The 20,193-nt window shown below is 47.3% G+C and overlaps 1 protein-coding gene across 6 annotated transcripts in view; it reads right to left on the reverse strand.

Annotated features, from left to right (window-relative positions):
• Positions 1–1,838: 1,838 nt before the first annotated feature.
• The window catches only part of caskin1 (CASK interacting protein 1), a 634,002-nt gene continuing 615,647 nt past the window's right edge, over positions 1,839–20,193 (reverse strand). For all 6 annotated transcript variants that reach the window (XM_080206871.1, XM_080206870.1, XM_080206867.1 and 3 more), the window contains 3 exons: positions 15,424–17,667; positions 10,829–11,210; positions 1,839–5,336 (listed from right to left, as the gene is read on the reverse strand). In XM_080206871.1, coding sequence (XP_080062997.1) covers positions 5,240–5,336; positions 10,829–11,210; positions 15,424–17,667 — 2,723 coding nt within the window. In that variant the 3' untranslated portion in view covers positions 1,839–5,239. The remainder of the gene's footprint in view (positions 5,337–10,828; positions 11,211–15,423; positions 17,668–20,193) is intronic.

A 20,193-nucleotide genomic window follows, 5' to 3' on the forward strand; every position in this document is an offset into this window, starting at 1 on the left:
TGACGGGATATTATGACACTCTGTAAAATGCTTCCAGGTACTTCAAGCACTGAAAGGTTTGAAACGAGAGGCTGTTGCTAAAAGCAAATAAACAAAAAAAGCACCTTTCAGAAACAGGCCAACACACTTGGGATGATCCGATGAATTTAACTGGTGCACAATGTACATTGAGCACCGGACCCAAAGACAACAGAGCAATTAAATGTTCCTTTTTAATTTAATCCTTTTTTCTTTCCTGAGGGCAAATGGGGCCTGGGGGGGGTGGGGGGGTGGGGATTGTGGAGGTTGAGGGCTTTCCTCATCCACCCTTGGCAAACTAAAACTGTTTTGGCTTTGCCATTTCAGCTTCTCTGGTAGTGACTGAGTTTGCAAAGCTCTCTCCTGGTTTAAGCTACTTGAGGTTAACCTGCCTTACTGTACTAGGATGGAAGGCCTCCATGAATCTCACTCAAGTTCAAGGGAAACAGCAACCTTTGACAGTCGTGGGGCAGAGTATGAAAGCAAGGAGGTAATGTTGGAGCCGGACAGAGTGTTGGTTAGGGCACAGCTGGAGTACAGTGTGCAGTTCTGGTCACCTCACTATTTTTTGATTTGATTTATTATTGTCCACATGTATTTGTATACAGTGAAAAGTATTGTTTATCGCAGGAAATACAGACAAAGCATACCATTCATAGAGAAGGAAAGAAGAGAATGCAGGACGTAGTGTTCCAGTCAGAGCTAAGGTGTAGAGAAAGATCAACTTAATGCAAGGTAAGTCCATTCAAAAGTCTGACAGCAGCAGGGAAGAAGCTGTTCTTGAGTCAGTTGGTACGTGACCTCAGACTTCTGTATCTTTTTCCTGAAGGAAGCAGGTGGAAGAGAGAATGTCTGGGGTGCGTGGGGTCCTTGATTATGCTGGCTGCTTTGCCAAGGCAGCGGGAATCGTAGACAGAGACAATGGATGGGAGGCTGCTTTGCGTGATGGACTGGGCTATATCGACAATATTCTGTGATCACAGGAGAGGGGGACACAGAGGAAGTTCACCAAGATGTTGCCTGGGGTGGAGCATTTAAATTATTAGGAGAGACTGGATAGGCTTGGATTGTTTTCTTTAGAGGAGAGAAGGCTGAGGAGGGGACATGATTGAAGTTATAAGATTTTGAGGGTATGGACAGAGTGAGTAGGGAGCGGCTGTTGCCCTTGTTTGAGGGGGTCAATCACGAGGGGGCACAGTTTTAGGGTGAGGGGTGGGAGACTCGGAGGGATGTTGAGAAAAAAAGAGTTTTTCCACACAGTGGGTGGTGGGAGTCTGGAATGCACAGCCTGGGAAGGTAGTGGAGGTCACAAACCTTACAACCTTTAAAAATATTTGAATGAGCACTTGAAATGTCATAACATTTAAGGATATGGGGTAAGTGCTGGAAAGTGGGATTAGTGTGACTTTAATGGTAGTTATTGTCAGTTCATACTCGACGGGCCAAAGGCTCTTTTCTTCACTGTATGACACCGAGAGCAAGAGAGCTGAACAAACTTGTTCAGTGTACCTCAGAGACGCAATCAATGCCCCTCCATTCCTTAGCTAAAAAAAGTCAGTTTTTCCAATCTCACGCAAATGAAGTACTCTATCCTGACACTCCCAGTGCAGAACTGAGGGGGTGCTGCACTGTCGGAGGTGCGGTGTTCCAGGTAAGATGTTAAACTGAGGCCTCACCTGCCTGCTTAGGTGGATGTTAAAGATCCAATGACACCCTTCAATATCTATCCCTCAATCCCATCAATAAACCCGATTCGCTGGTCATTTATCACCATGCAACATTCTCGGGGGGGGGGGGGGGGGGGGGGGGGGTGGGTTCTCTGGCCTCTAGTCAGTTATCCTGACACTGTCTTTCCGATGGGACGTTAAGCCACAGTTGTGAGATGCTATCTGCCCTCTCTCTCGTGAATATGAGACTCCACAGCACTATTTGTGAGGGGGGGTCTTCTCTCTGGTGACCTGATTAATACACCTCGCTCACCCAACTCCTAGAAGTAGATGATCTGGCAATTTATCTCATTTGTGGGAGCTTGCTGTGTACAAAGATGGCTGCCACACTTCCACCAGCGGCTATGTTTCAAAGAGATTTCAATGCTAGCGATGGGCCTGAGATAGAACATAGAACATAGAACACAACAGCACAAACAGGCCCTTTGGCCCACAAGTTGCGCCGATCACATCAATACCTACCAATCCATAGACTTATCTATAACCCCCAATCCCATTAAATCCCATATACTCATCCAGAAGTCTTTTAAAAGACCCCAGCGAGTTCGCCTCCACCACCACTGACGGCAGCCGATTCCATTCACTCACCACCCTCTGAGATGGTGCAAGGCGCCACAGAAGTGTAAGCTCTATCTTTCTCCGCATGATGCTGGTCTGCTGTGACAAAATTCACAGCCATTCAGAATTCAAGCCTCTCCTGCCACAGCCTGTACCTTCACAGCATTGGCCAGAATATTCTGGGTGAGCGAAAAATACTCAAGAGGATCAAATACAGGATTCATCAGTTTTTTAACTCATTAACTGTGGGTGGCGCAGTGGTTAAGCACTGCTGCCCTCACAGCGCCAGCAACCCGGGCTCGATCCCCGGCTTGGGTCACTACCTGTGCACATTCTCCCCGTGTCTGCGTGGGTTTCCTCTGGGTACTCCAGTTTGCTCCCACACTCTGAAAGGTGTGCTGGTTAGGTGCATTGGTCATGCTAAATTCTCCCTCAGTGTACCCGAACAGACATTGGTCAGAGTGTGGCAGCAAGGGGATTCTCACAGTAACTTCATTGCAGTGTTAATGTCAGCCTACTTGTGACTAATAAATAAAAAACTTGACAAAACTATGTGGGGAAAATAAGAAACACTGATCTAAGTACAATGGATTTCACTAATTCTTAGTGAATGGAAGTGACCACACTCTGAATGAATGAAGAACGATTAGCCTTGAATGAACAATTTCACTCAAACTATATCGACAGCTGTTGATTTCATTTAGTTCCACTCACAGCTTAATCCTCCTTTACTAATGATGTGGAAAAGCCCTTGACTGATGCTTTGTCAACCCTGTCACTGAAAATTAATTTTCAATACCTTTGTTTCTCCCTCCTTAAAACAAATTGTCTTTACCTGTAAGGAGCTGGATTGAGAATATTACATTTCATATTCAGACGTTGGAATTTGTTTTAACTTCTCTCCCCCGCTCCACCTCAAACCCAACAACAAATCGTGCTCCAATAGAAACATAGAAGATCGGAGCAGGAGGAGGCCATTTGGCCCTTCGAGCCTGCTTCACCATTCATCACGATCATTGCTGATTGCCCAACTCAATAGCCTAGTCCTGCTTTCTCCCTATAACCCTTGATCCCCTTCGCCCCAAGTGCTATTATCTAACTGCCTATCTATGTATTCAAGAGGCGGCAAGTTGTTACGCGTTTGAACGCTCCTGTTTTAGATTGTTGTACCTTGCTCTGTGATTTCCTTTTTTTCCCAAGGATCACTGGTCATGTCAGTCCTCTGGTGCCCATCCAACTGGTCATTCATCAGCTAGGAACTGGACAGTCAATGGTGGCCGTTTACTCCATTAACTGTAACTGTGCCCTCAGATGTGCCAGATGGACACTTTCCAACAGCAGTCACTGGGCAGTGATCAGGAGCAGGGAATCTGTCTGGGTAGTCCTTTTTCCTGACCCTGCCTTGATCCCTGAGTCTGCTACACGTGACACTTGTCCACTAAACCATACAGTGGCTCATTTCCTCTATTAAACAGTCAATTTGACAGCACGGTGGCACAGTGGGTTAGCACTGCAGCCTCACTGTGCCAATGACCTGGGTTCAATTCCAGCCTTGGGGGACTTATCCATGTGGAGTTTGCACATTCTCCCTGTATCTATGTGGGTTTCTTCCGGGTGCTGCTCAGGTTTATTCCCACACTCCAAAAATGTGCAGGTTAGGTTGACTGGCTAGGCTAAATTGCTCTTAGTGTCCAAAGATGTGCAGGTTAGGTGGATTAGCCATGCTAAATTGCCCCTTCATGTCCAAAGATGTGCGGGTTAGGTGGATTGGCCATGCTAAATTGCCCCTTCGTGTCCAAAGATGTGTGAGTTAGATTTATTGGCCACGCTAAATTGCCCTTTAATGTCCAAAGATGTGTAGGTTAGATAGATTGGCCATGCTAAATTGTCCCTTAGTGCCCAAAGATGTGCGGGTTAGGTGGATGGCCATGATAAATTGCCTCTTAGAGTCCAAAGATGTGTAGAATGGGTGGATTAGGCATAGTAAATGGGATTATGGGGATAGGGGTAAAGAGGTGGGCCTGGGTGGGATGATCTTTCAGAGAATTGGCGCAGACTCGATGGGCTGAATGGCTTCCTCCTGCACTGTGGGGATTCTAATGGTAACTGTTCATTCCTCCTTAACCAGTTGAGTGTTTGCAAATTACTCTCCGTCCTTGACCAATCGAGTGTTGTTATATAGGCCTCGCACCTCTCCCTAGCCCCTCAGGAGTCACCGCTGTCCGTTCTGACAAAAAGACATTGAGGCGAAGCTCAGTTCCTGGCTCTGCACAGGTGCCGAGCACTTACGGTGGTGTTCTGTTTTTAATCTCCCTAGCACCTCTGACTGACAGAATGACTAATACTATTCGACAGGAAGGAACGTAAAGCCAGGCCAGCCCAAATCCCATTAGCCTCCGTGATTATCATTGCAACCGTTGTTGTTGGTGGTGGAGGGTGGAATTTAGTCTCACAATTAAACCATGTTCTTGTGCACAATTCCCATCATCTGCGATGAAAGTTTACAAACCTATGCTCATGCTTACAGTGTACATATACATCTCACATTAACACCTTTTTAAAAATTTTATTCTAAGAGTTTAAACACCCTCCGGCTTGCAAAATCTTGGATCTGTATAGTTACAATTCAACCTCGCATCACCTCTATCTGCTGCAGATCCCATATCGTTAGCCTTTTTTTTTTCTCTCTCTCATTGTTCTGGTTGAAAGATGGTCTAGATAAATTCAATCCAGCAGATCTTCATACAAGGAGATCCTGAGGTAATCTAATTGGTTTCTTTTTTTTTTCCCTTTCAAACCAAAGAATTAAAAACCAAATGTGTTCATGGAGGGGAAATTGTGTCCGAGACCGGTCTTGGATTGGATTGGATTCTAAAGATCACTGTGCCCACTTTTTTTGAGTCCTGAGGTTTTCTTGCCGTTTCACTGTTTCTCTGTCACTCTAACATGGCGTCCAGCTGGTCAGCCAAGTCATCGAACATGCTGCCAATGTCATCGAGAATACTACCTGTGCTCTTTGCTTCAGACGCAGCCCTGCGGAGAGAAAAGGCAAAACATTTCACCTACAATGAGCCATTGAGAAGAGGAAAGCCTGTTTTATCTGGACGCTTGAATCCTGGAGATGTAACCAAACACAGTTATTGAAGTTTAAAACCTGATAGTTTAAAATTTATTGATTCTTTGCTCTTTGATTCGTGTCACAAGTAGGCTTATATTAACACCGCCATAAAGTTAGTGTGAAAATCCCCCCACCATTGACAGTAATTCCCCAAAGCTCTGAGATGTAGTCACTAAATCATTTGTCCCTTTCTCGCTCTCTCTCTTGCTTTGCCTTCATAAGTTCATAAGAAATAGGAGCAGAATTAGGCCATTCGGCCCATTGAATCTGCTCCGCCATTCGATCATTGCTGATAAGCTCCTCATCCCCATTTTCCTGTGTGGACGGCTACCACAATAATCCAACAACAATAGTGGCAATACTGGGTTTAAAATGGCTATTCTGGCTTGAGAGCTAAGCATGCTGGGAATTTTGGTCAATTTATAGATTAAAACCAGATGCAGGTAGCAAAGAGACTCTGGTCTGGGAGCTGTGATCTGAAGCTTCCTGTATTGGTCAGATCAGGGAAGTTGCTTACATTAACTGAGACAATGTGACTCTGATTTTTATAGCTGCTTTGTATGGAGTATGCAGTTTGAACCAAGTGTAATGACATTGTTCAAAAGTAATTTCACTGGATATTTGAGCCATGTGATCACTTTCTGGTGACACAGTTCGCTGGATGACAGAGAATCTTCTGAAAACAAGTGGAGAATCATGAATAAAAGACATGTGAGTTCTTTGTTTGGTGGGGATAACTCCAAAAGAACAACCAAGGCAACAAGACCTTGTACCCTGAAGGAGACTTCAGACAGAAGAAGATAAATTCTACAGCGAGGATATTTCTTGGCCAAGGATTTCCTAAACTCAATAGTATCTATTTTCAGTTGAAAAGTTAAAATTGATGTTCCATTAAAGTGCAGTTTAAGAATTAAAGTTCAGTTTGATGTTGAGTTAAAGTTCAGTAAAGAGTTAATGTTTGAGTCACATTTTATGTTTCAGTTGGTAAAAAAAATTGACTTACAGTCTTTGTTTGTCTCATTAGACTGGAATGCATGAAAGGTGTTTAAATTGAAACTGTATAACACCTGCCTTCTCCCCATAACCCTTTAACACATTATCAATTAAACATCTGTCTAACTCTTCCTTAAATTTACTCTCTGTTCCAGTACCCACCACACTCTGGGGTAGCAAATTCCACAGACTCACAACCTTTTGGGAGAAGTAGTTTCTCCCCAACTCTGTTTTAAACTTACTACCCCTTATCCTAATACTGTGGTCTCTCGTCCTAGAATGCCCCACCATTCTAAACATCCTCTCCACATCCGCTCTTTAAGAAGCTCCTTAAAACTTACCTCTGAAGCCAAGCTTTTGATCATCTTTCTTGTGGCGCTATCAATTCAATCTAGCTCTCGGAGCGAAGGGATTTTGTAACCCTCCACCCACTCCCCCTCCCCATCCCTCAGACCCTTGATCTCGCTGGAAGGCCTATCATTGGTGTGGGGAGCCTCTGCATGGTTTGCCCCAGTTAAAAAGCTTCATTCAAAGGTACTTCTGCCTAATGTAACTAATCGTGTGATGCTACAAAGCTAACTGAGATTAATTCAGCCACATTTCAAAACTCAGTTCGGAATTCTGGGTTCAGCCTGGAAAATTGTCTACGTTTGAAAATGCAATGTCAAGCAGAAATGGTTCTTCCAATAAACAGGCTTTCTCATGAGGTAAACCGCAGTGTTCCATGGTCACAGATGCCAATTGTTTGTGTAGCTAGACACAGATTGTACCCAACTCCTTAAAAACATGGATGACCAAACCTATTGTTAATAATAAATATCTGTTCAGTTCTGATCAGTTGTATTGAATCCTGTACAAGCTTTTGGATCAAGTCTGTATTGGCTCTCTCTCTCATCAGTAAATTAATATTTTTCGCTTTCTGTAAATGTTACTTTTAAATGATGTTCAATAAATTAACTGTTACTTCGGACTAGTTGTGCCTGCATCTATTCTGAGAACAGGCCCTACAGCTGGCCTGGTTAAGATGCCTCAGTGGGACATTATTAAACTAGAATGAATGCAGAAAAGATTTATTAGGATGCCACCGGGACTTAATGGTTTGAGTTATAAAGAGAGGCTGGATAGATTGGGACTTTTTTTTCTGGAGTGTAGGAGGCTGAGGGGTGATCTTATAGAGGTCTATAAAATAATGAGGGGCACAGATCAGCTAGTTAGTCAATATCTTCTCCCAAAGGTAGGGGATGCTGCAAGCCTTCCCGAAGAGAGGCGAGACAGGGCTCTAGTCAGCTTTCTGACTGGCGATTGAGAACCCCCATCGCCTCCACAAGATTCCGCTCCCTGAGGGAGAGCTCTGCATCCGTACCAACTCGTACTAAATCATGTGCAGTCTGACGCTAAGATCCTGGCCAGAGTGTTTCCCTTACACAGGTGGAGAGAGAGAGAGAAAAAGACTGGATCGATTGGAATTCTTTTCTTTGGATCAGAGGGGGCAGTGAGGAGTTTTAATTGAAGTGTATAAAATATGAGGGCCTATGTAGAGTGGATCCCTTGGTAGAGAGGTCAGTAACCTGGGAGCATAGATTTAGGGTTTGAGGGAGGAGATTTAGAGGGATTCAAAGGGAGGTCTTTTCACCCAGAGGATGGTGAGGATATGGAACTCAGTGTTAACTAGCAGAAACCCTCATAACGTTTAAAAAACACTTGGATATGGATTTGAGATGTCCAAAGATGTGCAAGTTGGGTGGATTGGCCATACTAAATTGCCCCTTAAGTCAGGGGGACTAGCTAGGGTAAGCAGATGGGGTTATGGTGGTAGGGCTTAGGTGGAATTGTGGTTGGTGCAGAATCGATAGGCCTATTGGCCTCCTTCTGCACTGTAGGATTCTATAATTCTATGCCTGAAGTGCTGGAAGCCACTAACTCAAAAGACGATGGGCTATGTGAGAGCTGGAAAGTAGAGTTATACTAGATGGCTACCTATTGGCAGATGCAGACACGATAGGCCCAATAGCCTCTGAAAGGGTTAATAATCACAAAAGTTTAAGAATCACACTGGCTGCAAGTTGAGTCTCAATTACACAGGAAAATCTATGTGCAATCACCAGGTCTTAATTAAAACAGACCCAGATAAGAGTCAAGGACCATTTAATTGAACAATGTGCAGCTGCAGCTCATGTTTGTGCATTAGAACAAGGAACAATGGAAAGGGAGGTTAATATACTATTGGTCAGAGATGGAGCTATCATTCTTGATGCTATAACATGCAGAAGTTGTAACTGGATACTATATCTATCTTGGATGGCACAGTGGTTAGCACTGCTGCTTCACAACTCCAGGGACTTGTGTTCGATTCCCGGCTTGGGTTACTGTCTGATTGGAGTTTGCACATTTCCTTCGTGCCTGCGTGGGTTTCCTCCGGGTGCTGTGGTTTCCTCCCACAGTCCAAAGATGTGTGGGTTAGGTTAATTGGCCATGCTAAAATTGTCCCTCAGTGTACTGAGATGTGGGGATTAGCGGGTGGGATATGGGGGTAGAGCCTGGGTGGATTGTGGTCAGTGCTGACTCGATGGGCCAAATGGCCTTTTTCTGCATTGAAGGGTTTCTATGATTTCTATGGCCTGGTAGTCTGCCCCTCTACCTACGCAACTAGGAATCCCTGGAGTGGGAGTGTGCGGTGCCTGAGGGCACTGTCAAGGCCTTCCCTGCTCATTGGCACCACAATTGGGGTGTACTGTCGACCCCTTTAATCACATTTTAGTTTGTTTTTTTAAGTTTCCTTTCTACCTTGGTTTTTCTTTCAGGCAGTTCCCTCCTTTTTGGAGGCTGCACTTCTTAATTTGTCCCTCAGTTAATTTGGTTTACTTTATTTGGTTAGTCAAAAAGATTGACACTATAGCCCTATGTATGCGTGATGTAATCTCAATCAATAACTGTGAATGGACAGAGATAACTCCTGTGTCTTGATTGGTCTCTGCTAATTGTAATCGAGTTTGAAACTGTAACTGCTTGTGTATTTCTTGATTCTGTACTCCAACTGGCCTTGGTGACTGGAGTCGGAGTCCACTTGCTATTGTCTTTAATAAATCATCTTTAACCCACTCTGTGATTTTCTTTGGCTATTTGGGAGTGGTAGCTTTAACTACTACAACAAACAAAACATCAAAGAAGTCTGGTAACAGCCTCTGTCCTTGTCTACCATTCCATGTTAGTCTGATTCATGAGCCGGACTCAAACTCTGTCAACCTCACTGCGTCACCCATAGATGATGTGGCGATGCCGGCGTTGGACTGGGGTAAACACAGTAAGAAGTCTCACAACACCAGGTTAAAGTCCAACCAGTTTATTTGATAGTAAACTCACAAGCTTTCGGGGTTTGCCCCTTCGTCAGGTGAGTGGGGAGTTCTGATCTCAAACAGAGCACATAAAAGGCACACACAGTTTACAGAATACTGATTAGAATACGAGTCTTTACAGCTAACCTCCACTCAAGCCTTAAAGATGCAGACAATGTGAGTGGAAATAGCATTAAGCATAGGTTAAAGAGATGTGTATTGTCTCTAGACAGGACAGTAAGTGAGATGTTGCAAGTTCAGTCAAGTCATGGGGATTACAGATCACAGCAAACTACCCAGCCTTCAGGAGAACAGTGACCACAACACCACACAACCCTGCCACAGCAACCTCTGCAAGGCATGCTGGATCATCGACATGGATGACATCATCTCACATGAGAACACCATCCACCAGGTACATGGTACGTACTCTCGCAACTCTGCCAACGTTGTCTACCTGATGCACTGCAGGAAAGGAAGCCCCGAAGCCTGGTACATTGGGAGACCATGCAGGTGCTACGACAACGGATGAATGAACATCACTCGACAATCACCAGGCAAGACTGTTCCCTTCCTGTTGGCGAACACTTCAGCAATCATGGGCATTCAGTCTCTGATCTTCGGGTAAGCGTTCTCCAAGGCAGCCTTCACGACACACGACAGCGCAGAGTCGCTGAGCAGAGACTGATAGCCAAGTTCTGCACACACGAGCATGGCCTCAACTGGGATCTTGGGTTCATGTCGCACTATCTGTAACCATGTCACTATCTGTACTGTCTGGAGACAATACATATCTCTTTAACCTATGCCAAATGCTAGCTCCACTCACATTGTCTACATCTTTAAGACTTGAGTAGCAGGTTAGCTGTAAAGATTCGCATTCTAATCAGTAATCTGTAAACTGTGTGTGCCTTTTATGTGCTCTGCTTGAGACCAGAAGCTTCCACTCACCTGATGAAGGGGCAAACCTCGAAAGCTTGTGGGTTTACTATCAAATAAACTGGTTGGACTTTAACCTGGTGTTGTGAGATTTCTTACTGTGTTTACCCATACATGGCAGAAGAAAGAAACAAGGAACTTACTCTGCTTCCTGGCCCTCGTCATGTTTAATCTTCTCCTCCACGGCCTGTAAAGCTGCTGCCAATGAGGCGCTGGTTTCCTCCAGCTTCAGTTGTGCTACTTCTGTGGTGGCCATCTCCGTGGACGACCCGGCTATCGAGGACCTCGGCGGCTTGACTGGGACCTGTTGTGGCTGACCTCCGGCGATCGGTTTAGCTGGGCTCGAACACAGGGACGGTGGTGTGCTTGCTGCTTTGATAGTTGGCTGTTTGGCAGGTGAGGGGACGGGAGTCGGGCCTGCGCTCAGGGACTGGAGAATGGTGTGGGGTTTGATGGGCTTGGGTGGAGTCAGAGGGGGAGGTAGGATTGGTTTCGGGGACACAGGGGGCGGGGCACGTTTCACTTCTGAAATAAAGATGGACACAAATAATCATGTCAAAGTCACCATAAAGAGATCGCCCACCATAGTCCAACATAGCCAGATAATCATCCCAGGACAAGATCTCATTGCTTAATGTATCTACAGATTTTTAAATCAAAATTTATCTACTAGAATCTAGGGAGGCACAGATTCGATACCAGCCTTGGGTCACTGTCTGTGTGGAGTTTGTACATTCTCTCCAGTTCTGCGTGGGTTTCCTCCGGATGCTCCGGTTCCTTCCGACAGTCTAAAGATGTGCAGGTTAGGTGAACTGGCCATGCTAAATTACCCCTCAGTGTCCAAAGATGAGTAAGTTGGGTGGATCAGCCATGGTAAAATTTATTTATCATTGTCACAAGTAGGCTTACATTAACACTGCAATGAAGGTACCGTTAAAATCCCCTAGTCGCCACACTCCGATGCCTGTTCGGGTACAACGAGGGAGAATTTAGCATGGCCAATGTACCCAATCAGCGTATCTTTTGGACTGTGGGACGAAACTGGAGCACCCAGAGGAAACCCACACAGACACGGGGAGAATGTGCAAACTCTGCACAGTGTCTGAAGATGGGAATTAAACCCAGATCCCTAGTGCTGTGAGGCAACAGTGCTAATCACTGTGCTGCCGTGCCACCCAACCATGGTAAGGCTTACATTAACACTGCAATGAAGTTACTGTGAAAATCCCCCAGTCGCCACATTCTGGCCCCTGTTTGGGTACACTGTGGGAGATTTTAGTATGGCCAATGCACCTAACCAGCATGTCTTTCAGGTTGTGGGAGGAAACCCATGCAGACACGAGGGGAACTCGTGTGGGGTCATGGGGATAGGCTGGGGAGATGGGCCTTGGTCGGATGCTCTTTTGGTCTCCCAGTATAAGATTTTGGATGGACATAAAGGCTCTGTGGTCACGTGTAAAAAACAAACACCTAAAATTGGCAAGTATACAGCTTATTCTTTGGGATTAATTTATGACATCGATAAAAGTATCATACTGCCTTTGACATTTTACTGAGTTAAAATTAACATAACTGCATTCTCCCTTTAAATTCACAGGAATAAATCAGGCCATTGAGCAATGTGCTTCTGAAGGCTGACCTCGCCACTAGTGTATGCGTTGCAGCAATTAAATAGGCAAGGTGATAAAACCTATTCCTTTAAGCAGAGGAATTAGCTTGTTTCTCCTACTCATTCATGTGAAGGATCCTATTTATTGTCTCAGCCCCATTGTGCCCTTTGAAGATGGTGGTGGGCTTTCTTCTTGAACCAACAGTGGTTCACTGGGCCATGTAAGAGAACAATTAAGACTCAAACATGTTGCTGTGGGATTGGAGTCAGGATAAAAATGGCAGATTTATTTAGGATAATGTTGCAGCTATATAAAACCTTGGTTAGGCTGTATGTGTGAACTGAGATGAATGTGCAAAGCAGTCGATTACAAAGTTAGCCAATTCAAATTTTTACTATTATGTATTGGAAGCATGATTGGTTGTTTTATATCCCAACAGCAATAAATAGATTTTGCCTCCCTTTCCTCCCCTAAAATGTTCCTCAAATCCTACTTTCTTGACCCAGCTTTTGGTCACCTGTCCTAATGTCCCACTGTGAGTATTGGTGTCAAATTCAGTAACATAAGAACATAAGAAATAGGAGCAGGAGTAGGCCATCTAGCCCTTCGAGCCTGCCCCGCCATTCAATAAAATCATGGCTGATCTGAAGTGAATCAGTTCCACTTTCCTGCCTGCTCCCCATAACCCTTAATTCCCCTTGTCTATCAGAAATCTATCTACCCATGACTTAAGCATATTCAATGAGGTAGCCTCCACCACTTCAATGGGCAGAGAGTTCCAGAGATTCACCACCCAAAGAACATTGAATAATGTCTTTTATTGTGCCAAAGGCACCATCATCATATCATAGAATCCCTACAGTGCAGAAGGAGGCCATTGGCCCATTGAGCCTGCATCTACTTGTTGACAGAGCATCCCACCCTGCTCCCATTCCCATAACCCCGCTAATCCCTCTAACCTACACATCTTGGGACACTAAGGGGCAATTTAGCATGACCAGTCCGCCCAACCTGCACATCTTCGGACTGTGGGAGGAAACCAGAGCACCCAAAAAAAACCCACCAGGACATGTGGAGAACGTGCAAACTCCACATAGTCACCCGATGCTGGGAATTGAACTCAGGGCTGACAGCAGTGATAACCACTGTGCCACCATGCCGTCTCTACTACTGTGCCGCCCCCAGATGTAGCGATAAGGGCGGCATGGTAGCACACTGGTTAGCACTGCTGCTTCACAGCTCCAGGGACCTGCGTTCGATTCCCGGCTTGGGTCACTGTCTGTGTGGAGTTTGCACATTCTCCTTGTATCTGCGTGGGTTTCCTCCGGGTGCTCTGGTTTCTTCCCATAGTCCAAAGATGTGTGGGTTAGATTGATTGGTCATGCTAAAATTGCCCCTTAGTGTCCTAAGGTGCGTAGGTTAGAGGGATTAGCAGGTAAATATGCAGGGACATGGGGGTAGGGCCTAGGTGGGATTGTGGTTGGTGCAGACTCGATGGGCCAAATGGCCTCTTTCTGCACTGTAGGGTTTCTAAGATGTAGCCAAGATGTTGTTATTGAATACAAATTCAAATATGTGCTACCGTGCTACCCATGATCACCCTGGAGAATTGTATCTAATGCATGGTTCTGACGTGCGAGGGAAAAGTGACCTAACCACATGAAGGAGAATTTGATCTCACAGGATCCTTTTTAAATTCATTCATGAGATGCAAGCCTGGCTGACCAGCAGAGCATTTATTGCCCATCCCTAATTGCCCTTGAGAAGGTGGTGGTGAGCTGTCTTCTTGAACCCGCTGCAGTCCGTGTGCTATAGGAACACCCACATTGTTCAGAATTCCAACCCAGTGACAGTGAAGAAGATGAACCTGCAGGACTACAGGGATAGAGGTGGGAAAGAGGACTGACTGGATTCCTCCACAGTCACTGGCATGGGCCTGATGGGCCAAATGGTCTCATTCGGCGTCATAACTGGTTTTAGAACTATATACAGACTTGTTATCTTCCATTAAATAACTCTACTGGTGGGTGTTAGGATGGAGTGTTCAGCACCTTTTGCAATTTATCAGAACCTGAAGTAACCCGCGCCCATATACAGCACGAGCTGAACATTATTAGGCTGATAAGTATCAAGTAATGCCCTGGCTGGGGTGGGGGTGGACCACTTTAGCATCCTTGAGAGGGAACAAAGGATATTTGCCAGCACGGTGACACGGTGGTTAGTGCTGCTGCCTCACAGTGCCAGGGATCCGGGTCTAATTCCAGCCTCAGATGACTGTGTGGAGTTTGCACATTCTCCGCATGTCTACGTGGGTTTCCTCAGTGCTCTGGTTTCCACCCACACACCAAAGAAGTGCATGTTAGATGGATTGACCATGGTAAAGTGCCCCTTAGTGTCCCAAGATGTGTAGGTTAGCTGGCGAGTGGGCAAGGTTACAGGGATTGGGCGGAGGGAAGATATCCCTTGGTAGGATATTCTTTCAGAGAATTGGTGCAGAGTTGAAGGGCTGAATGGCCTCTTTCTGCACTGTAGGGACTCTATGGTTCTATGGATTCTACGGTTCTCATGCAGATTACACCCCTGGAAGGGTGTAACGGTAGCATAGTACAGTGCCAGGGACCTGGGTTCGATTCCTGGCTTGGATCACTGTCTGTGCAGAGTCTGCACGTTCTCTCCATGTCAGCATGGGTTTCCTCCGGGTGCTCCGGTTTCCTCCCACAGTCTGAAAGACGTACTGGTTAGGTGGATTGGCCATGCTAAATTCTCCCTCAATGTACCCGAACAGCCGCTGGTGTGTGGCGACACTCCGGTGCCTGTTTGGGTACACTGGCGGAGAATTTAGCAAGGCCAGTGCACCTGACCGGCACGTCTTTTGGACTGTGGGAGGAAACCGGAGTATCCGGAGGAAACCCAGGCAGACAACGTGCAGGCTTCACACAGACAGTTGCCCAAGCCGGGAATCGAACCCGGATCCGTGGAGCTGTGAGGCAGCAGTGCTAACCACAGTGTCACTGCCCGCGTACTGCCTTCCATCCCACTCTAGACTGGAGGGATGTTGGTGGATGGTGGGAGGCATGTGGGAGAGGATGTTAGCTGCTGCGTACTTCCAGGAAGATTGGAAAGTGTACCTGGGCTTCCAGGACCTGGCAATGGAGACTTCTTGGTGCCGGCTGATGGCGGTCCGTGACGCTTCATGCCTGTTGGCTGAGCGAGCGAAGGTTTTGGAGACACTGGCGGTTTAACAGGCCTCTTTGTCTCTCCATCCGAAAGGTGGGAGGAATGCTCCCCGCTGTTTCTTCTGGGGATTTCTCCGACAGTCAAGAAGCTGGGATATGTCTCACCCCCGGTCATGTCTGACACGGGCCTTCTTTTGATGGTGCCCGTGCCATTCTGGAACATGGCGTGGTGCTGGGCCTCCTGGGGAGATTCCAGCTGCTCCTTCTCCCTGCTTTTCGGTCGCCTCTTCACGGTGTTCGACTCCGTTAGGTGGAAGGCCATGACTTCCTGCTGCTGGGTGGGCCTGGGCTTCCCTCTCCTCTTCAGCGTGCTGGTCAGCTCGAACGCGGTGAAGCCCGAGTACTGCTGTTTGATGGCCTCGGAGTTAACCTGGAGGTGGGGCAGGCATTCCGCCGTGTCGGGCTTCAGGGGCTGGCGTGGCCGTTGCTTTATCGTCAGGTTGCCTTCTTCAGCGAACGGCAAGTTCTCGGAGGAGCTGTTCCTGGACGGGCCGGCTTGGTCCACCTGGAGCCGATCCACGGCCGGCTCGGGCTCGGCCGCCGGTTTGCCGCTTTCGGGCTTGTCTTTCTTGGCAGCGGCGATCAGGCCGGTGACCGGTCCGCTGATCGTCCGCCTCCTGTTGATGATCTCGCCGTCTAGCCCGATCGCGTCCCGGGACCTGTCAAGCGGCCCCCGCTTCACCGTGGCCAGCACCGTGGCCACTCTGGAATGCTCCGAGCCGGCCGGCTGTATCATTTGGGCGTAGGAGACCCCGAGACCCCTCTCCGCCTTGAACGATCGGTGCAGGGTCAGCGCCCTGGCGCCGCCACCGATGGACGACATCTCCAGCATGGCAGCGATGCTCTTGACGCTGCCGGCGCTGCCCGTGTCCACCGTTCCCCCAAAGTCGCTGGCTCGCCGCTGCTCCTTAAACCTCACTTTGGCGTCAAAGTCCTTGGCAGCGCCCGCCTCCTTCTCCTTCGCCAGGTCGTCGGCCAGGTTGGTGCTGGATATGGCGGAGCTGGAGCGTTTCGGCGGGGGCGGGGGGGGCCCTTTCTTCTTCGGCCTCAGGGCGAACGACTGGCTGCGGTTGACGTTCTTGTCGGCGGCCGACTGGCCCCTCACCGAGTGACTCCGCGCCACGTGCCTCTGGATGGTGGCGTAAGGGCCGGCGTCCGGCACGGCGAGCTCGTCCTTCTCCTGCTCGCTGTCCGACATGGCGTAGCGGCTCAAGCTGTGCGCCCGCTTCTTTGGCTTGGAGGCGTCCTCCTCGGACTCGTCCGTGTGCGGAGGGAGGCAAAGCACCGGGACGGAGACGGGCAAAACCGGGACGGCCTGGGCCAGCGGACTGGACGTGTGGCCGGGCCCCGTCATTCCTTCACCTTCCACGGGCTGCGGGACCACGTAGGCGAAGCCTCTGTGTGTGGGGGACTGCGGCAGTGACCGCGGCGACATCGGCCGGTCTGTCTGTAGGAGCTGGGGGATGGGCTTCACTTTGGCCGTTGCCTGGGGGACATTCAGCGTCTGCGGAGAGGAAGGCCTGGCCTTGGTGGGCGTCTGCGGTGGGGTAAAGGTCGACATTGAGGCCATCGCTTGATGACTGTGGGAGAAGGTCTCCCTTGGCTTCCCCGGCGCTGGGGGTACACTTGCTCGTTGAACCCCTTGTCGGTGACTTCGCCTTGTGGGGCCGACTTGTTCTGTGATGACTGGCCGGTAGCTGGGGCCCTCCAGATTTTCCTGGCTCTTGGACAGAGCCGCTCTCTGTAGCTGGCTCCCTCCTCCTGCCACTTCTTGAGCAGTACCGTTCAGCTTCGTCTTGCCACCGCCACCATTGTCACTCTCCTGGACGCCTCTTTGTTGTTGGTACGCCGTGCCCTCTGGTGCCACGGCGGCATGGTTGGCCTGCCGCGGTTCTAGGCCGTCCTTGGCATCGCCAGCACTGGTCATGGCAGCTTGAAGCTCATTGCTCAGCTCACTGTCTTGGAAGGTGGACATCTTGGGAGACTGGCACTCAGCATTTTCACCCTGAGGAGATTCTATCGCCACAATCTCCAGGGACTGGGGAGCTTTCTTCTTCAGAGTGCCAGAGTCATAGCGGCTAGCTCGCTGGATTTCAGCCAGTTTCTTCACAGCCAGCATAAACTTCTTTTGATGGCCTACAGGGACAAAAATACCAAGTTAATGTCCAGATATATCAACATCAATTACAGAGAACCACCCACCCCCTCAACCTTAAACAGTGATTCAGTACAGGACAGGTCGAATGCTTTGGTATGTTCCATCCCTCTTTCTGTCTCTGTCTCTCTCTGTCTCTCTCACTCTCTCTGTCAGTCTGTCTCTCTCTTTCTCTCTGATACTCTGCCCCCCTCTGTCTGTCTTTCTCTCTGATGCTCTGTTTTTCTCTCTCAGACTCTCTCTATCTCTCCCACTCTGTCTAACTCATTCTGTTTATATCTGTCTTTCTTTCTGTCTTAATATGTCTCTATCTCTCTGTCATCTCTCTTTGTCTCTATCTAACTCTCTCTATGTCTCTTTTCCTGTCTCTGGCTCTCTATCTCACTCTGACTTTCTATCTCTCTCTCTCTCCCTCCATCTCTATCTCTCTCTGTCTCTATCTCTCTGTGTCTCTGTCTCTTTCTCTATCTCTGTCTCCCCTCTCTCTCTGTTTCTCTCTGTCTGTCTGTCTCTCTCCCTCCTTCTGTCTCTCCCTATCCTTCTGTCTCTCTCTCATTTGCTCTGCCTCTCATTATCTATCTCCCTCTCTCCCTCTGTCTCCCTCTCTCCTTCTCTCTATTTCTGTGTGTATCTCTCTCTCTCCTCGGTCTCTCTCTCTCTGCCTTTTCTCAGCCTCTCTCTGTCTCTGTCTCCCTCTGTTTCTCACTCTTTGTCTTTCTCTATCTCTCCATCTCTTTTTTGTCACTTTCTGTCTCTCTCTCTGTCTCTCTCCATCTCTGTTTCACTCTCTATCTTTCTATGCCTCTCTCTGTCCCTTTCTCTCTCTCTCTCTCTCTGTCTCTTTCCTTCACTGTTTCACTCTGTCATAAGAACATAAGAAATAGGAGCAGGAGTAGGCCATCTCGCCCCTCGAGCCTGCCCCGCCATTCAGTAAGATCATGGCTGATCTGAAGTGGCTCAGTTCCACTTTCCCGCTTTCTCCCCATAACCCTTAATTCCCTTGCCTACCAAAAACCTATCTACCCGCGTCTTAAATATATTTAGCAAGGTAGCCTCCACCACTTCAACGGGCAGAGAATTCATAAGAACATAAGAAATAGGAGCAGGAGTAGGCCATCCAGCCCTTCGAGCCTGCTCCGCCATTCAATAAGATCATGGCTGATCTGTCGTGGCTCAGTTCCACTTTCCCGCCTTCTCCCCATCACCCTTAATCCCTTTGCCTATCAAAAGCCTATCTACCCGCGTCTTAAATATATTTAGCTCTCCCTCTCTCTTTCTCCATCACTTTGTCTCACTCTCTGCGTCTCTCCCCTTCTCTGTTTCACTCTCTCTGTCTCTCTCCTTCTCTCTCTGTCTGTCTCTCTCAGTCCCTCCTTCCCTCTCTCTATCACTTTCTGTTTCACTCCCTCTCTCCTCCTTTTGCAGCATTTTTCAATTAAGATTTCTTCAGCTAATTCTCTGGAATGAAACACTTTTTGAATGTCACAAATCTCACAAAACTGTCAATGGGAAAAGTTAAAGCTTTGATTTTGATTTTAGTTTTTAAGCTAAAATATATTCAACAGGTCAAAAATTCTTTGTTTTCTATATTGTTTCAGATTTGCTGTGTTTTGCAATTTGAGACCTTTGATTGTAATTTGAACATTATCCGCTGTGAAAGAAAGCTCTTTCAATCTGACAAAAGTGATGCATGGAACTCTTGTTTAAACAGAGGGACTGACAACTTGACACTAATCGAGTGAGTGCTTGGGAGAAAGAGCAGACAAAGCAATGTGACACAATACTTTCAAAATATTTGAATACTCAGAGGGCCTGGCTGTAATCAGGCCTGGATTAAACGGGATGGTCAGATGTTGCCTAAGGCTCTGCAGACCTAACTTTCAGCTGTTCAACTGATCTCTCTTCATAGTGTTTCACACTGAAACTGTAACCTGTCAGTAACTTCACCCTGTCTATAACTGTAACCTGTCTACAACTAAAATCGGTCTAGAACTGAAACCTGTCTGTAACTTCACCCTGTCTGTAACTGTAACATGTTTGTAACTGTAACCTGCCTATAACTGTAACCTGTCTGTAACTATAATCTGGCTGTAACTGTAACCTGCCTGTAACTGTAACCTGTCTATAACAGTAACCTGCCTGTAACCGTAACCTGCCTGTAACTGTAATGTGGCTGTAAACTGTAACCTGTCTGTAACTGTAATCTGACTGTAACAGTAACCTGTCTATAACTGTAACCTGCCTGTAATTATAATCTGGCTGTAACTAACCTGTCTGTAACTGTAACCTGTCTGTAACTGTGACTTCTGTAACTTCACCCCATCTATAACTGTGACCTATCTGTAATTTCACCGTCCATAGCGTTAACCTGTCTGTAACTGTAACATGTTTGTAACTGTAACCTGTCTATAACTGTAACCTGCCTGTAACTGTAATCTGGCTGTAAACTGTAACGTGACTGTAACTGTAACCTGTCTACAACTGTAATTTGGCTGTAACTGTAACCT

The sequence above is a fragment of the Carcharhinus amblyrhynchos genome, chromosome 18 (assembly GCF_965287045.1).
Source record: "Carcharhinus amblyrhynchos chromosome 18, sCarAmb.v2.hapA, whole genome shotgun sequence".
In the NCBI taxonomy this organism is placed as follows: Eukaryota; Metazoa; Chordata; class Chondrichthyes; order Carcharhiniformes; family Carcharhinidae; genus Carcharhinus; species Carcharhinus amblyrhynchos.